The sequence below is a fragment of the Neopelma chrysocephalum genome, unplaced genomic scaffold, assembly GCF_003984885.1.
Source record: "Neopelma chrysocephalum unplaced genomic scaffold, ASM398488v2 Primary Assembly neopelma1_74, whole genome shotgun sequence".
NCBI classification, from domain to species: Eukaryota; Metazoa; Chordata; class Aves; order Passeriformes; family Pipridae; genus Neopelma; species Neopelma chrysocephalum.
The window spans coordinates 7,367,893-7,385,420 of record NW_020897735.1 but is presented as its reverse complement, the minus strand read 5'-3'; the positions used below and the strand labels follow the sequence as shown (position 1 = coordinate 7,385,420).

The 17,528-nt window shown below is 46.5% G+C and overlaps 1 protein-coding gene across 2 annotated transcripts in view; it reads right to left on the bottom strand.

The window, feature by feature from the left end:
• Positions 1–335: 335 nt before the first annotated feature.
• COL5A1 (collagen type V alpha 1 chain) overlaps positions 336–17,528 on the bottom strand; it is a 147,485-nt gene continuing 130,292 nt past the window's right edge. Inside the window, exons 54-66 of one of the 2 annotated variants that reach the window (XM_027687762.1) lie at positions 17,395–17,448; positions 16,551–16,658; positions 16,084–16,137; positions 15,933–15,986; positions 15,706–15,813; positions 15,222–15,275; positions 14,550–14,585; positions 13,732–13,785; positions 13,119–13,377; positions 12,469–12,581; positions 10,399–10,467; positions 6,380–6,613; positions 336–3,318 (exon numbers count right to left, since the gene is read on the bottom strand). In XM_027687762.1, coding sequence (XP_027543563.1) covers positions 3,172–3,318; positions 6,380–6,613; positions 10,399–10,467; positions 12,469–12,581; positions 13,119–13,377; positions 13,732–13,785; positions 14,550–14,585; positions 15,222–15,275; positions 15,706–15,813; positions 15,933–15,986; positions 16,084–16,137; positions 16,551–16,658; positions 17,395–17,448 — 1,344 coding nt within the window. In that variant the 3' untranslated portion in view covers positions 336–3,171. Of the gene's footprint in view, positions 3,319–6,379; positions 6,614–10,275; positions 10,345–10,398; positions 10,468–12,468; positions 12,582–13,118; positions 13,378–13,731; positions 13,786–14,549; positions 14,586–15,221; positions 15,276–15,705; positions 15,814–15,932; positions 15,987–16,083; positions 16,138–16,550; positions 16,659–17,394; positions 17,449–17,528 lie in introns of both variants that reach the window. The other variant, XM_027687763.1, reaches the window with a different exon arrangement.

Genomic DNA, 17,528 nt, shown 5'->3' with positions numbered 1-17,528 from the left:
GCCGTGGTGCCGAGCAAAGTGTCCTCTGGTGACATTTCTGCTGGTGTGGAGGTGGAGAGCAGGTGGCCACTCGATCTTCTCATCCAGATCCCAGGCACCGAAATCCCCAGGTTGGCTTTTTGCACTGTTGGGTCCACTGGAGATTCTCACTAAGGAATAAAAAAAATAAAATTCCAAGCCTGGAAGTTCTCTCCCTGCTCGGTTTGGTTTATATTTTACAGTATATATTACCTTTAAGCACTTGCACAGCTCCTCTGATGAACTCTTCGGGCTCCTCAGGGTCGCAGAGAAATCCTGCTGCAATCAACTTCAAGAAGACATTCACATCACGTTGGTTTAGGTGGAAACAGTAAACTTGATTTATTGAAAAAAAATCTATTACATTTATTCCTTTATTACACAGGTTTAAAATATTTAAAAATAGCTCTTATGGGCATTACACTTAAATTTTATGACATGTTTATTGGACTTTGAAGAAATGTACAATATGTCATTTGACACTATATTTTAAAAAGGGCCTTATGTACTAAAAAATTTTTTTTCCATAGGTTTTATTTTTCTTATCAACATTTGTTCAAGTCATATATATTAAGGGAGGAGGGAAATAAAATTACACAAAAAGAAGGTCTGCAAATACAAGTAGTAATTTTATTGCAATATACCGTAGCTAAGTGGTCTGGGGGAAATCGGAACAGTTTGGAGCTCAGTACAATTACAACACTGTGGAATTCAACAGAGGAATTTTTTTTTTTTTTTTTACTTAAAGCAAAGAAATAAAAGGAAAAAAAAATAAAAGAAAAAAGCTCCCTTGATGAAAATTTATAACAGAATCACATGACCTAGACGGACGCACACGTGTGGACATACATCAATATATGGCTTTGCTGTTGCAGAGAGGAATGTGCAACCTTTCCTGACCTTCCCGCTGTTCCTGAACAAGGCTGTTGCCAAGGTGACTGAGAAGCTGAATTCCTTATATATTATTATATATTCCTTTTCACTGCTTTGCTGCCGGAGTCTGCAGTTTTTAGGGTAGCACCTTTTTATTCTTTTATTCTCCTAAATTGAAAAGAAAAAAAAAAAACAAAGCCCACGAGAGAACACTCCAGAAGAAGGGAGATGGATGGACACGGCTCTCCCAGGCCAAAAAGCACCACGCGGCATCGCCGCTCCCTCCAGCACGGCTTGGCCTCCCTTCCTCGGATGCTGCTGCTCTCTGCTTGGGAAGGAGGGGGGAAAAGACATCATATATAGGCTTTTCTTCACAGTAAATGTGATGTCTTTTCCTTTATGGTGAAAGATCCCCCTTGGTTCAAGCGTTGCTGTAACACTCCAGGCCAAATAATAATAATAATAATAAAAAAAAACACCCCCGCCCCACAACATCTATTTTTTTCCAGCTGAGAGATCTAAACGAGGAAAACGGCCACGGAGAAAAAAAAAACAAATGGAAAAAGAAGATGGTGTCAGCACGTTGTGAGCCGTGGAAAAAAAAAGCCACTGTGGGAACAGCAAGAGAATTGCAGAGTCCCGGCAGCACCCACACGGCTCCGGCACCGCGTCAGGACACCCGACATCTACATAAATTAGCACCACAAACGTTCAGCACTGAGTACAATCTGCTCTGGTTACCACCGGGAAAAACGTGTGGATAGTCTTGGGAAAAAAAAAAGAAAAGAAAAAAAAGGAAAAAAGAAGATGTAAGAAATAACAGAAAGCACATTTAGTACCTTTTCTGCACGGACGTAAAAGCTGCTGCGATACAAAGGAGAGGAGAGGGTCTTCTACTTAACAAATATAAAGGTGACATGCATTTATAAGTCTGTCTGAAAGTGGCTGAAAAGCAGAGCTGGTGGGAGATTGGCCAGTGGCAGGGTATCACCAGTGTTGTATTAAAGTTATCAAACAGATAGCACCACAGAGACATGTAAAAATAATAAAAAGCACCTTTTTTTTTCTTCCTTTTTTTTTTTTTTACACTTGATATTCAGAGAGGACAAAAATGGACTTCCCCTGCCGCTGCAACCTGCCACTGGGGATGGATTTGGTTTTAATTATTATTATAAAAGAATGCTGAAGGGAAAAAAGAAGAATTAATTTAAAACATGTATGTTAAGCAAGCACATAAAAAGGCAGAGACTCGAAGCAGATCCTGCTTTTAGATCAGGGTTTTGTAGAAAATTTGTTAAAAAGTGGCTTTAATTTCCTAATTTTGAAGTGAATCCTTCCAAAAGGCAACCGTGGCTTGGGGGGGCTGGTTTGCACCTCATCCTGCCAAGAGTCATCCTGGGTGTAACTCCAAGGCCCTCCTGGCTCAGGGTTGGGAAGAGGCAGAGGCAGTGGGGACAAGAGTTTTTCTTCCCAGGTGGATGCTTGGCTGGGCTGCTGGTGGAAAGGGTGGTGGGTTTAATACACACAAGGTCACGTGCGTGTTTCGAAGCCAGAAACATTCAAACATTTAAAATAATATACAATACAAATATTTACTTACAAACATATAAAAATATAAGCACCTTTAATACATGGGAGAGAGATGCCCAGTGTGACCTTTAGCTAAATTTTGCGAGAACGTAGAATTAGGCAACTCAATGGAGATAACTAAAATTTCTGGGATTGGCCACGACACCTCCTTGCTAGAGCTGATCCAAAATCTCGTGGAATAACAACAAAATGCCTTTCATGAGCTTTGGCAGGATTTGGATTGGAGCCAGGACTTCAACATCAAGCTGAACACAGGAGTTTCAAGTTTTTTCCCATTTTTTTTTCCTTAGAAACGAACAGACAAAACAACAATCTACAGGCAAGCACTTGCTGTTGCTCACAAGAAGAAGAAGAAGAAGGAGAAGAAGTCTCTGATGGCGGTGGGGTCTGCTTGGTGGCCCTGGAGCAGCAGGGACAGGTCTCCAGGCCACATGTGCGGCCGTCGGTCATGGAATTCTGCGTCCGTGGTGACTGTGGGTCAGAGGTGTCCCAGAGGAAAACTCGGGAAAAATGAGGGATGAAACGAAAACAACAAAAAAAATAACCCATCGCTGTCCAGTCTCACAATGTGCATGTGACAAGGAATTCTTCTTTTCTTTTTTTTTTTTCTATTCAGATTTTTTTTTTTTAATTAAATGGCGCAATGAGGTTACGAGGTTGCTCATTTGGAGACTAGTTTTCAGGTGGCTCTTAGCCCATGAAGCAAGCTGGTCCCACCTCGAATCCAAATTTCTGTGACGCTTCTCCGAAGTCATTGAACATGATGTCGACTATAGGTACTTGCTCTACTTTGGGCGTGTTGATTTCCAGGATGGTTTTCTGATAGCCCTTCTTTGCCTGGTGGGGAGAAGAGGGAGAGAGAGAGACAAGCTCTGGTGATGCCTTCCAAGCCAACATCATTCTGATGATCATGACTGAGCATTCACCACTCAGGGATACCTTACCCAGGCGTTTTCTGATCCAAATTAGTCACCCAGCAACAAAACACGGATTTATTTGCCCTGCAGATTTACCAGACGTGGGATGGGGACCACTGAGCAAAGCCCTGGGAGATGTTCACCCTGAGCCCAGACTTTGCTGCCATGCAGATCACGACACACCAACTCTGCTGTCAGCACATCTCCAAGCTGGAACAGGAGCCTGGTAAAATTGTTGTGGCTGTGCAATAGTTGTTTTACCTCCCCGAGGACACGCATGGGTTGTTGAGCAAATGGGAGCGATTTAATTTGAATATATTAGTTTGACTATTACCCGAGCGCTACCGAAAAGATCACATTTAAAGTTTGATGGAATTCACAAGGTGATGTTGTCTTTTTATCGTGCCTGGTAGCCATACAGTTATTTCCAAAATATAAATAATTATTAGAGGAGCAGAAGTGCACCCGAGGGCATACAAGGCTGCACAAACAAGTGAATTTATGGAGCAGCTTTTGGCTCTACCTTTCCCTCTGATTTGTGTGTCTCGGCAGAATTGGCTGTATCACAGCTACTGAGAAAGGGCTGTAAGATCAGGAAAAACACATTCAAATAACAGTCTGAACATAAGCCCTGGAGATCCACTGATTGCAGCACAGCCAGAGCGTGGGTCCTACCAGGACCTCTGCGGCAACGTCGTGTCGGGCAGATCAACCTCATTTTCCACACAGCAGGGCTCAATCACAGAATTATTTAGGTTGGAAAAGACCTTTAAGATCACTGAGTCTGACCATTAACCCAGCATGGCCAAGTCTGTAACCTGAATCAGTTCTAGTACTGGATTAAATGTATCTCTAAATTTCTGGCAGGGTTCTAACAGCCTTTTAGCTGGTCTAAGATTCGGATTAAAATCATCTTTAATGTAGAGGACCTGTTGTAAACGATAAACTCCCTTAAATAAATAAATCTTAAATATCCTGCCTGTGGTTTGGGCAGCACACTCTACCAGGGAGGCTACAGGAGTCCAGGTGATGCAGAGACTCTTTCTGCAAGGTACATTTTACCTCCATTTGACAGCCTGCTTGCCCAGAGGAAGGACTGGGACGCGCTGATTTAGAAGCAATGCCCGAAGTTTTGAGCCAGGAGATGATATCTCTGTGCTCCACCATCACATTGGGGCTGGACCAGCCCCTCTTGGTGCTCCCACAGCTTCAGTTCTTGCCACAATCATTTATTTGCAGCACTGAGACTGGCTGTATAACAGCTGCCTCCGAGAAGCAACCAAGCAATAAATTCAAAGGAGCTACAGTCCTCTGAATATCACAGAATCATGGAATGGTTTTGGTTGGAGGGACTTTAAAGATCAGCTTGTTCCACCTCCTGCCATGGGCAGGGACACCTTCCACTATCTCAGGTTGCTCCAAGCCCCGTCCAACCTGGCCTTGGACACTTCCAGGGATGGGGCAGCCACAGCTTCTCTGGGCAACCTGTCCCAGGGCCTCCCCACCCTCACAGGGAACAATTCCTTCCTAATATCCGATCTAAATCTATCCTTCTTCATCTTAAAGCCATTCCCCCTCGGCCTAGTATTCCTCATTAGGGAGAGGAATGATGGCACATTTAAACCCAAAGGGTTTTCAGCTGGCACATCCACCCTAACAAGTGAAATGTGTGATCCTACAACATCCTGAGACTTCAGAAGGGAAAGGGAGGCACTTTTTACCAAGGACATGTTGTGTCAGCAGGAGATATGAGGTACTTGAGGATAAACTTCTGAGTGTTTCCAGAAGCAGACTGGATGCCCTTTCCCTCTCCACGAACATGTTAAAAGAAGTGATTCTAATCTGATTTTCCTCATTGCTCCTACAGCAAAAATCGTGTTTGTGCCAGAACAGAACCATTTTAATCTCAAATTATGTGGGGAGCTTTTTCTGTCAAACATCTCAATCTTTCTGTCCCGTGGGCTTCAAGCACTGCAGTTCCAGAGGGTGGGAATTATGCATGTTTTTGCACCAGCAAGCTGGGTCTCAAAATAAAGGCAGGCAGCACCTGCTTTGCCAAATTTTTATCTCCTGATGGCAGATTTTTAAGAGTTTAAACCCAAATCAGGCATCCAATAGAAAGAGGCAGAAGCAAAGGGAGGATGCTGGGCCCCTCTGGAAACTGTGGCTGCTCCTGGTGGCTGAAGGGAAGGTGAGGAGCAGGGTGGGCTGGAAGGGGAGGGGAGAGCTTCATTCTGGGCAAAAAAATCTCATGGGGGGAAAAAGCTAAAGAGAAAGATGTTAGAAGTCACATTTGAAACATGAGCAGGGGTGTGAACCTGTGTCCTGCATCCCATAGATCATCTCATCTGTACAGAGTCAGGCTTTGCTTTGGTTTGTCCTCTCCCAGGGGCACTGGTGGCTCCTGTGAAGGGCTGGGGGACACACGGAGCAAAGCCCAGCTCTGGGCTGGGCTCCCCTGGCTGGAGCTGGAGGCACCCCCATGACCAGCACAGCCCAGAGCCTTACTGGGGCTGCACACAGGAAAACCTCCTCCAACCCAATGCCAAACCTTAATACTTTCCCCTCCAAGATTTCCTGAGAGCAGTTAAAAAGATCATTGTCAAAACCTGCAAAACTCATCCACAACTGGGTGTCATCGCTCACCTCACCCCGTGTGAGGAAACAGGGGAGAGCAAAGGCAAGGGGGGGACATTTAAAAGCAGCCTAAAAGGAGGTTTTTAGGCAGGTTAATTTGATTATCAGATCAATTTGATTCCTAGAGGTACTACAGCTTCTCCTGACCTGGAGTGGAATCACATATTCCCAGCTCATGGAAGAGCGAGCTCGACGTCTCCCGTGCCGGGGACCGCCCTCAGGACAACTGCACCAACAGGCACAGGAGATTTGGAGGGGGTTTGCTCTGAGGCAGATGGTGCTGGACAACCCGAGGAGGGGGACAGAGACCCTCAGGGTGTCCCCTTCCAGCCCTGCCCACGTACCGCGCAGCCGTCCAGGGCGGCTCGGATGTAGGGGTTGTTGTCGTAGGACATCTCCTCGTCGTTGGAGCCCAGGAACCTGATGGCCTTGTCGTAGCTGTTGGTGGTGGCATCGTGCCAGGCCACGGACTGGTAGCAGTTGTAGGTGATGTTCTGGTGGGCCGAGGCGCTCAGGAGCCGCAGGAAGGTCATCTGCACCACCCCGATGGGGTTCCCGTCCGAGTCCACGTAGGAGAGCTGTGAGGGGCGGAGAAGGGGAAAGGCTGGGCAGTGAGGGGGGATGACACGTGTCTGGGGGGCTCTGAGGACCACCAGTGTCACCACCCCACTGGGGTGCAGGCACTGCTCCTGCCACAGGGCTGCTCTGGTCCTCCTGTGGCCAGGGCATGGCCAACAAAGGGCATTTTAGACTCTTGCTGCACACGAGCTAAAAAAATAAAGCTAATTCAAGGCAGGAGACAAAAGGAAGGGGAATTCAACCCAAAAGGCTGCAAATTTGGGGATATATGTCTCAAGTTTAGGCCAATACTGAGCATATTTCTCCAGCTTTTGAGGAGGAGAGAAAGCAGATTCCTGTAAGGGTTTGGGGCTTTATTTTTCTGTCCTGTTTGACAAGATTTCCTGGCTGCTGTGGGTCTTTTGTTCTGCACACTCTGTGGTATTTCCCATTCATTTTTCCTGGGCACCAAACACTGGAGTTTCAAACAATCTTTGCACTTGATCTGCAGCAATCCTGTTCCTGCTGATAAGGACTGGGGGCTGCCATGGCTGGCAAGGCTGCACTCAGGTAAAGGGAAAATGGATTTGCTGCCCTTAGGGCATGTTGTGAACACAGGGTTTCACCTGCACACTGATATTTGCTCCGTTCTTCCCATCAGGCTGCTTTTCTCCCAAGCAGGAGAATGGTGCCTATAATACATTTCTGCAAAATAGAATTTATTGAAACCCAATTCCAGCACTTAAAGGATTCAGGACTTTCTGGGATATTTGTGCCCCGCCAAAGAAGCAAACACAAAATGAGTTTGCACATATGGACTGGCTGTGCTTGAGGTGGCATCTCCAGCCATGACCAAGCCACTGCCCTCGAGGGACAGTTGGGTTTCTTTAGAAACAACCAGGAGAAAAACACAGGCACAAAACCAGTGGGGTTTCCTTCGAGGTACCACGAGACATCAAGTTGTGGTGCGAGCTGCAAACAGTAGAAGAGATTCATAACCAGGTAACAAAACAATGAACAAAAAGGTAATAAAAATAAATAAATATACCAACCGGTTGTCAGGATGCTGTTGCACTGTCCTCCTGAGAGTTAAATATGACTGACCAGCAGAGAGCCAGGCATGCCAGGAGAGCTACCAGAAAACCACCAGGACGTGGAAGGAAGGGGACACAAAATGCCAAACACTTGGCACACACCCAGTGCCATGTGGCACTACTGACCTGCAGGACCTACTGCTCTTATTTGGTCTTAGTTCAGAGCTTGGTTTGGAGCCTGGCTGCTCATTGAGGAATCTCTAATGCTGTTCAGCCTCAGCAGATTGTGTGAAGCCCTGTCCCAGCTTTGCAATTGGAGCCACTGGGAACTGGTTGTGGGCATAAGGTTTGCTCATGGGAACAGTTTTGCAAAAATCAGTCATTTCCTCTTTTCCCTGTGCTGGTATTTCCCTGTGGCAGATACCATATGGCTGTGAAGGATAATGGGATGGGATGGGTGGCAGGCCTTGTTAGAGCTACTGGGAATTGTGTGTAACACACACAGAAGGAAAGCAGAAGAAAACATCTGCAACCCTCTTATCCCTCTAAATGCAGCTTGGCTGCATCATGAGAAAAGGTAAGAAATTGGCTCCAAGTACTCTGTGTCATCGATTAATGATGGTGTGGAAGCATCAAAACAAGTTGATTTTTTTGTATTGCACAGTTACTACGTCCTTCTTACTTTGGGTGTTCCCAGCTGCACACCCTGTGCAATTCCAGGATTCACATGGAGCCCCCTGTCAGCAGTGCTAAACATCCAGGTGGAAATCTTCCCCTCCAATTTGGGGTTTCCCATGGGCTCTGCCACCAAAAAACCTGCTCAGCCTGCATGGAAAGACACCAGGGACCTTCTCCATGGAGTAACAGGAGCAGAGTTGCACCCAGAAACTCATTCATTCCCTCCATCTACACACAGATTGGGTCCACCAGGCAAATATCTCCTTAATTTACCAGTCTCATGGCTTCAAGTAGAGACTGGGCTGAAATGAGAGGACCTTTCAAAATAAAGAGGTAAATAGAATTTTGCTTTCATGGCTTGCATGTTTAACAGTTTTGTGGATTGCTTGGGTAGGTCTTCTACGTGCTGGTGGCTTTTTTTTTTTCCAAATAGAAAAAGCAGGAAAGGTAAAAAAAGCAAGAAAATGACAATACGAAAAGATGGAACAAAGAGCTCCAAGTAGCACCAGAAATTCCTATTTAAAAAAAGATAAGCCCTAAGCTCTAGGTTGACAATTGAGCCTCTAATGTAGCTGATAGACTGGAAAAAAAAGAAGCAGGGAATGTGGAGAAGTGAAGGTACTTGTGTAATATTAACTGATGAAGTGCTCTGTAATTAAGCTATGAGTAGTTGCCCTCCAAGGAGCCACGAGGCTGAAGCCTTGGCTTTGAAGCCTTACTTGATAATGCAGAAAAGCTACAGAAGCCACGTCCTTCTTGTGGGCAGAATCAGAGCAAAACGTGTTTAGCGGCGATGAAATGCGGTGCAGGGAAACAACGTGGTGATTTTCTGGGTTGTTTGCCTTTTAAGGTGGAAGTTTGGGGGGCACTGCAAGAACCCCCTTCCCTGGGGAGAGGACAGCTTCATGGAGCAGCTCAATGTGACACAGCAGAGCATCTGCCTTCGGGGGCAGGTTGATTTTATCTGCTGGATAAATGATCTACCCTAATTCTCTGCATTTGACTGAGCTCATTATCTGCATTCCGCTAATCCTACATGAACTGATACACAAGGGGGAGATTTCTGTTGCTTAAGGAGATCTGGTTGACCCTCATCAGCTGCTGCTCTGACATCCCTGACCAGCACTTGGTCTCTATGGGAGTGATCTGTCCACAAAGTGGATGTCCTGTTACAGAAGCTTTCTCTGCTTTGTGTGTTGCTGCCTTTCTGACATCAAATATTGTCTGACCTTACAGCAGTTCTTCTCCCTTGAAAAAATCCTTAATTATGACTCAGTCAAAACCCTGCCCATCAGACTTGGCAAATGCAGGCGACTTGAAATCTTCCTCTAAAATAGTGACTTCATGTCTCCCAAGCTCCGTGAGGGGTGTGGGAGTCCCTGGTGTGGCTCATCTCCAGTATGGGAGACAAAATCCATCCTTTGGGGAAAACCTGCCCCAGACCAGATATGTGCAGATCCACACCCTCAACCTGGATACCAGTGAGCACAGGCTGTGACAGCTCTGGGCTAGAGCATCACTTTAGGGGTCTCTCAGCTCTTGGGACAAGGCCCCATTGCTGCGGGACATGGGGACACCCAGTTTGCCCTTGCCATAATGGGAACTGATGAGAAGACAGCAACAGCCCTCGTTGTGGGATGCAGACATCCTTGTGGGATGCAGACATCCTGCAGTGCCCTGTGAGGACAAACCTACAACAGCTCCATCTCTGCAGGGTCCCCCAGCACATCACCGTGCCCCCTTCCAACACAGGGCCAAGCTCATCACCCGTTCCCGGGTTCCCAGTCAAGCAGACTGGAAAAAAAAAGTGCCTCCACGGGGTTTTGTTTCTTTCTCAGTATTCCACCTTAAATGTTTTGCCGTGGCTGGTGGTGGTGATTAGTCCAGCATGCAGAGTGCAGCAGGTCTGGCCATACCAAAGCAGATGAGGAGCTCTGATTAAGGCTCGAGGGCCAAGGTGAGCCACTTACCAAAGACCCCCGCTTGTATTGACTATACCATGTGGAAGGCTGTTCTTTGGGCCAACGAGCCATTTTACTCTGTAAAATATGACAGGGGTTAAGGAAAACAGAAAGCACCAAGATGCATCTTACCAGTTTACCGCGCTTGAATTCACTGAACCAGGAGCCTGGGGTTTCCTTTGGCCAAGAAGTAATTCTAGCCTAGTTTGGGGACGGCAAGGAGGGAAGAGAGAAAGAAAAAAAAAAAAGAAATTAAAACAGTTACATTCAGTTCCACAAGCAGCATGTCTTATTGGAAGTGTCCAACTTCCTTCTGAATAATTTCTTAATCTTTTACACCAATAATGAGTGGTGGGCAGAGCACTGATGTGCCTCTAGAACAGAGGGGGACGGTGTGGTCCTCTCCCAGGTACCCAGTGGTGCCCTGGCACCAGATTCCTTTGCTAAGGGGTAATGATCTCTGCCTCCTAGACACTTTGGATGCAAATCCAGCAGTGCAGTCTAATGAGAGGAAAAGGAAAAGGAAAGATAGAGAGGGAAAAAGGAAACGAATGGTGAAAGGTGCAGTGATCTTCATGGGAGGGCTGCGGTGGAGAGGCAGTGCTGGAAACTGAGGAGGCTTCTGCCACTCTAATGCCAAATCCAGATGCTGTGGGGCTGGGAAAGGCAAAGGGTGTGATTAAGGAAGAGCCTCTGCCTGTCTCCTGTGTTTAAGGTGCAGCACAGACTGTGCATCCTCCGCAGATGGTGCTGGACCACACGTGATGGAGCTCCAACGACCCAGAGCGACGGTGACCATGACAAAAAACCAGCCATCAGAGCACCCTTTATGTCAGCCCCAGCCAAGCTGCTGAAGCACTTTTTTTGAGTCAGAGCACAAGGAAGTAACGTGGCTGCCTTCTGCTCCCTCACCCTCCCACAAACCCCCTCAATTCTGCTGCAAATCTCCCCAAAAACTCCATGCAGGTGTCTTGGGGTTGTCCTTTCCTTTCCAGCACGTGAACTGTAAAGCAAGTCAATGTGTTTCTGCTGGTTGAGGGATAAACTGAGAGGGGATATGGCTCAAACTCTGCTGTGGCTTATAATAAAACCAGTCAGCCAGTACTCAGTGCTTCTGTGGTTAATGTTTGCATTCCTCTAGATGGAAAAAGAGCAGGCTGAAGGTTTTCCTTATGAATAAAGTATTGCAGAAGTGTAGCACAGTTTGCACTTGAGGAGTATCACATAGAGCCCCTCACAGGACGAGCATGGCGGGACTCAGAGATCCTGTAAGATCATGGCCAGAATCCAATTTTAGCTGTCAACATTTCGAGGAGAGACATGGCAAGTTGATGTGAGGAGAAGAAATCTATCTCCTATTTAAACAGCCCTAAGAAAAACTCAAGGAATATTTATGTTGCATGTTATTTGTTCAGCTCTGACACATATTTCTGGTGGGTGAAATGCGGCAAGCGAACGGCTCAGCGTTGTCACAGCTGGAGCACAACTGTGACACTGGCAGAGCTCCCCCAGGCTGAATTGCAAGAGCTTCTGCTTGGCCAGTGCAAGAGTTGGTCCCCAGGCAGTGGGAAGAGCAGCTCTGGAAAGCAGAGTGCACGGATACAGCACAAAAATGATGAGTTTGGTTGAGCTAAGCGCATCATTACACAAAATAACTTCATCAACCTTGCACATCAGCGCCAGGCAGAGAGCTGAGGATACTTGCAATCATTTAGGATCGTTTACCCACAGGAAACAGCAGGAAAAAATGACAGGAGATAAACATTTATCTGCTCTGCTTGGAGACACAGTAAGGGGAGAGGAGTCAGTGGTGCTTAGACACGCAGGCAGCGGAGCGACAGCCTGGCTGGGAGGGGAGACAGGGAATGAGTTAAATAAAGCTCCCAAGGAGCCCCAATTCCTGCTCCAATACCCTCATCTGCCTTTGTACAGCAAAGTTAAAAAAATTAACGTTTTAGCATTTATTATGCCTGGGAAATCATCAAAGGCTTGTTCCAATCTGACTTACTCAAAGAAATTCTCTTTGTCAACGTGTTCCTTATTATTTTAGAAGCAATGTTGTGTAACGAAGGAATGTTCTGGATCTTTGATCCTCACTGGTTATTGTTCAATTCTCCTGAAATTGACTGTCTACGAATATTCATATTAGGGAACAATCCATCACCATGACACAGGGGGAAATTAAAGGTTGTGTGGACTTACTCCTTCAGATTTCTTATCAGGGAAGATGCAAGTCTCTCCACCAGCTGTGAAATTACAGTAAACTTTGAAAGAGTCCCTGGAACATCCTTGGTTTGGATCAACCCAGTATTCACCTGGATACACGAGCAGGGAGAAAAGGGAAGAAAGAATTAGCACTGGGAAGGAAGGACAATGGGCACGTTCCCAACCATCTTACCAGGGATGTTTCATCTCTGTTACAGGCTATTATTTATATGTAGTTTTTGAAAAACTGGTTTTTGTACTAGTTAATACTGTGGCACCTTACAGAAGAGATGTTTTATAGAATCATAGAATCATAGAATAGGTTGGGTTGGAAAAGACCTCCAAGATCATCAAGTCCAACCCCTGATCCAACTCCAATTACTATATCATGGCACTAAGGGCCACATCCAATCTCTTTGTAAAAACCTATATCTCCATTCTTAGAAAGAAAATTTCAATTGGAAGGGATGTACAAAGATTATCTAGCCCAACTCTACAAATTCCTTCTCTGCCAGCCAAATTCCTCATGGAGCACCAGGACAAGGGACTCCCCAAATTACTCCTCTTCCCACTCTCCCTTCTATTCGCTGCGTGGAGCTGGGAAACCCTCAATGTTTCCTCCATATCCCCTCTGTCCCGGGACACACCGTCTGGGAAGTCGGGGTGACAGAGCTGCAGGTCCTTGCAGGTCCGTGCTGGGTTGTGCTGAGTGCCCAGTGGATGCTTCATTTGCTCGATTTCCAGTTTCAGGGAGTTCAGGGAGCCGAAGATCTCCTCCATGCCGTCGGCATAGTCCATGTAGTTGTCGGCGTTCCCGTCGTCCACCAGCTGGCTGGCGTCGATGTTCCGCCTGGTCCTCTTGGAAGCCTGGATGGGCAGTGGCTGGATGACCTCTCCAGGAGGACCCTGATTTGTGGGGAAAGAGGATACAACTTCTCATTGCACTGGAAGTGGAGGAGAGGCAGGAGAGGTGGCCAAAGCAGCTCCCAGCACTGAGAAACAGCATCATGAGATACATGTTAGACACGTAAAACACTCCTGATGGTGCTGCTGAAACACTGGGCCCACCTTCCCCTTCCACCTTCCCATTAGTAACTTCTGCCTTCACATCTTGCTTTCTCCCCCAACATCTCTAAGAGATGCCACTCCCTTCCCAGGATTGGCAATGAATCCTTGTCCAGAAATCTTCTACTTCCCAACGTTACAACATCCATTAAATCTGAACATGGTTTCATGCTTCGTGTCATGGGTTCTACTTACAGGAGGCCCTGGGGGCCCAGGAAGACCTGATTCACCCTTTGGACCTGTTGGACCCTGGGTGGAAAAACAAGAGAAAAACATGAGTCACTCAGGGAAAAAGCAGTTGTTACTTATATCACATCCCAAACATTATTTCTTTCATAGCAAAAACTTTATTCTTCAGGCACACCACAGGAGCCTTCTTGTACCCACCTCCCAAGAAAATGTTTCTTTAGGTTATCTTTGATGTTTAAGTAAAAGAAAAGATCAAACACTGGGGACTAAACAGACAAATTTTGCTTAGGCTCCCTACAGAAGAGGAAGGATCCTCCGATGCACGAAAACTTTACCCCTCCAAATCAATCCAACATCTTTACAAGTCAAATAAAATCTTAAAATTAATAAAACATTGAATTCTGAATGGGGAAAAGACACTAGGAAGTTGCCCAAGAGGAATTTTTAGCTGCCTGCAAAAGAGATCTGCACCACGAAGTTTCAGTGTCGTCTTTCTCACCGAGTTCTTCGCTCTTCAGCTTCTCACCTCCCGCTTTCAGTCTATTTTTAATACCCTCCACTCTACAGCAGCAGGTTTTCTCCCAAGGACTATGCACTGGATTGCTCCTTATGATCTGTGCTGTGCTGCTGTTCAGTGAAGTACAGTTGTGGCACAAAAACCTTTCCCAATTACTGTTCTTGGGCTCAGACAGCCTGAAAAGGCCGTGTTTGCTACAGTCATCTCTGGCTAATTGCTTTAATGCCACTGATGTGAAGGAGTCACAGCAGGTTCTACGCTTAATAAGAGCTCCTCAGCCTCTTCATTTAACAGTGTCTATACTCACTGATGATCCTTTAGCACCTTTGGGACCAGGTGGACCCTGTGTAGAGAAAAATACAGAGAAGAGTCAGTACATTTCCAAGCAGAGAAGTCATCAGTCTCTCCTTAGAGAGAGAAAACAGAGAGAAAATATAAAAGGGTTTTTTAAAATTCACTCTATTTCTATTTCCACTTTCCACATCCACTTGAGTAGGGTGCTGCTTTTATTTGCCAACCCACATTTGTGTCAGAGCAATCTGTGTCAGTACTCCACAGCCCTGCCCTGATGGGGACTGGAAAAGCTGCTGGGGGATCACTGTAATGTGAGGCTGATCCTGGCTCTGTGCTAAGGACACCCAGCAGCTCATCCCAGGATATCCAGTGGGAAAAAATACAGATAGCAGCAAAAAGTGCAAGAAATCACCGTGTGATTGCAGATAATGCAAAAGAAAGGGGGAAGAGAAGCAGGGTGGGATGATTTCCCTGCCTTCATCCTGCCGTGCCCATCTCACACGTCACCTCCCAGCACCCCTGGAACTCATTCAAGTGTTTGTAATGGGCTCAGCTGAGCAAACCCAGAACCCTCAGACAAGGTAAAGTCAGGCCAGGACTGTGCTGGGTATTTGAGAGCACCAAAGTGGCTCCTGAAGGACTGTGCAGGTCCCAAGGAATTCCAGGATAATCAGTTGTCACATACCGGTAATCCTGGTGGCCCTGGAGGTCCGATGGGCCCGGAAGGACCTGTGATACCCTGAAAAATAACAGCAGAACAACATTGATTCGACCACCCAGCTTCAGAGGACTCCATTCCAGTCTGGGGCTTTAACTGGTTTTTAAGCATGTGCATGATCCAGACAGGAGCATGAACAAGGAATCCCATATCTCATTTAGGCACACACAGTTTTAAAAATCAGCCCTCTAGATGAATATTTAATGATACCATCCCTCCAAGTCCATTCAACTCTTTTCATACTACCCTTGAGGATCTACTTCCCACTAAAATGGGTCATTTTGCAGCATATCCACATTTCACATGTAGAATAAACCACATTAATATAGAAAATATTCCTTCAAAAATTAGCAAGAGTCTCTTTGACCATCTCTGCTGGGCTGTGCCTCCTCAAGGGTAGCAAACTTGCAGCTCAAAAGCACGTCCCATGAAGGTCTAATGGAATCTTTACCTGTTCTCCTTTGGGTCCTGCTGAGCCCTGGGGGCCTGGGAGACCTCTGTCACCCTTTTCTCCCTGCTCTCCCGGCGGCCCAATAAGGCCAATTAAACCTGGATGACCCTAAGGGAAAACAGCAGATGTTAATTAGGAATTCTCACCGGAGGCAATTCAACACCAAAGCCACACAGCAAAGACATTTCTAGATACAAACCCAAATATATCCCAGGTGCTGTTCTTACCTTCTCCCCTTTAGGACCAGAGTCTCCTTTCAGACCAGGCAAACCCGGTGGGCCCTTTGGGAGACAGGGGGAAAACAAAAGAGAGGATGAATTCATGTTACACACACTTACCCATTCCAAAACCACTTGGAATTTGATGCTCTGGACATACCATTGGGCCTGGAGGACCGTCTGGGCCAGGGGATCCCGGGAGACCTTGTTCACCCTGTAAAACAGTGCAATTCCCTGAAAACAGTCATCCATGACAGCAGTGCTCCCAGCTGGGAATATTCTGATTATTGACCTGTGCCCGGGAATGTTTGTCCTGGCTTTTCCCAGATGGCAAAGGCAAAAGGATTTATTGTCTTTTCATGCTCAAATCTCTAACTGGAACAGGGACTTGGGAGGAAACTCCCACCCAAAAAGAGTGGCTGAAAAGACTCAAAACTCAAATAAAACATGGTGGGAGATGTTACTCACCGTTCTATTATTTCCACTAAATATGTTTTATCTGCTGTCAAATATTTAAGCACAGACAGAATGTTACTCTGGGAGAAAAGTATCTTCCAAGCAGATGGGATATGGTGAAGCACCAGGAACAACCCTGCTCAGAAGCTTTCTCAGACTGGGAATACTCACGACTGGACCAGGAATCCCTCGAAGGCCGTCGGGGCCGGGCTTCCCTGGAGCACCTTGGGGACCAATTGGGCCAGTCTTCCCAGGAGGTCCTTCCAAACCAGCTTCACCCTGGAGGCAAGAGGCAGGATGGTTTAATTTGTGCTGGGGCATCAAATGATTTTCAGTACCCTGTGGTTGCTGCCAGGATGTCACAGGGTGGAGGCAGGTCCACACAAAGCAAGTAAAATTTCCTATTCCTTGATTTTCCTACTGCTCCCTCCCCCTTGTGTGCTGAGGAGAGGTCTCCAAACTCCTTCACTTTTCAGTCTTGCCTATTTCTGCTGTTTTCCAGCAGGAACCACCCTTTGGCTCTGAGCTCTGCGGGGCAGGAAGCTTTCCTGGGTTCAGCCCTGGGAGATGAGCTAGCAAGAGGGAATCCTCCACCATCAGCGTTCCTGCAGCTGCCACAACAACTGGATCTATAATTTGCAATCCCTCTCTCCATTTCCCCACCACTCCTACCTAAACAATCATGGCCCAGTAGTGCCATGTTTGCCCTGGGAAGGGACGTGGGGCTGTGCACACCCTATTATTTACAAGACGTTAAATGGCCAAATATAGCACTTTGTCATTTCAAAACAAGAAAAACATTCCCATGACCTTACCAAGCCCTAATTATCTCCACAGAGTTTGTTAAAGGATGAAACATAAGCTCAGATTTGAGGCCAATGGCCCCAAATCCAGGCTAATTTGTTGTAACACACAGCAAAATCAAATCCCTGCCTTTCAAACGCCGGCGTTGCAGAGGTTGATCCTTTTGGCACATCAAGGACGTAGGGGAAGTAAAATCCCCTTCAATTCTTACCTTGGCTCCTTTCTCTCCTTGCCTTCCTTCGGGACCAGCTGGACCAGGAGGGCCCTAAAGAAAGCACAAAATAGATGCAAAACACAATTAGATCACAGTGATCTGAAACAGTCTGTTGGAATTAGCAAAATGAT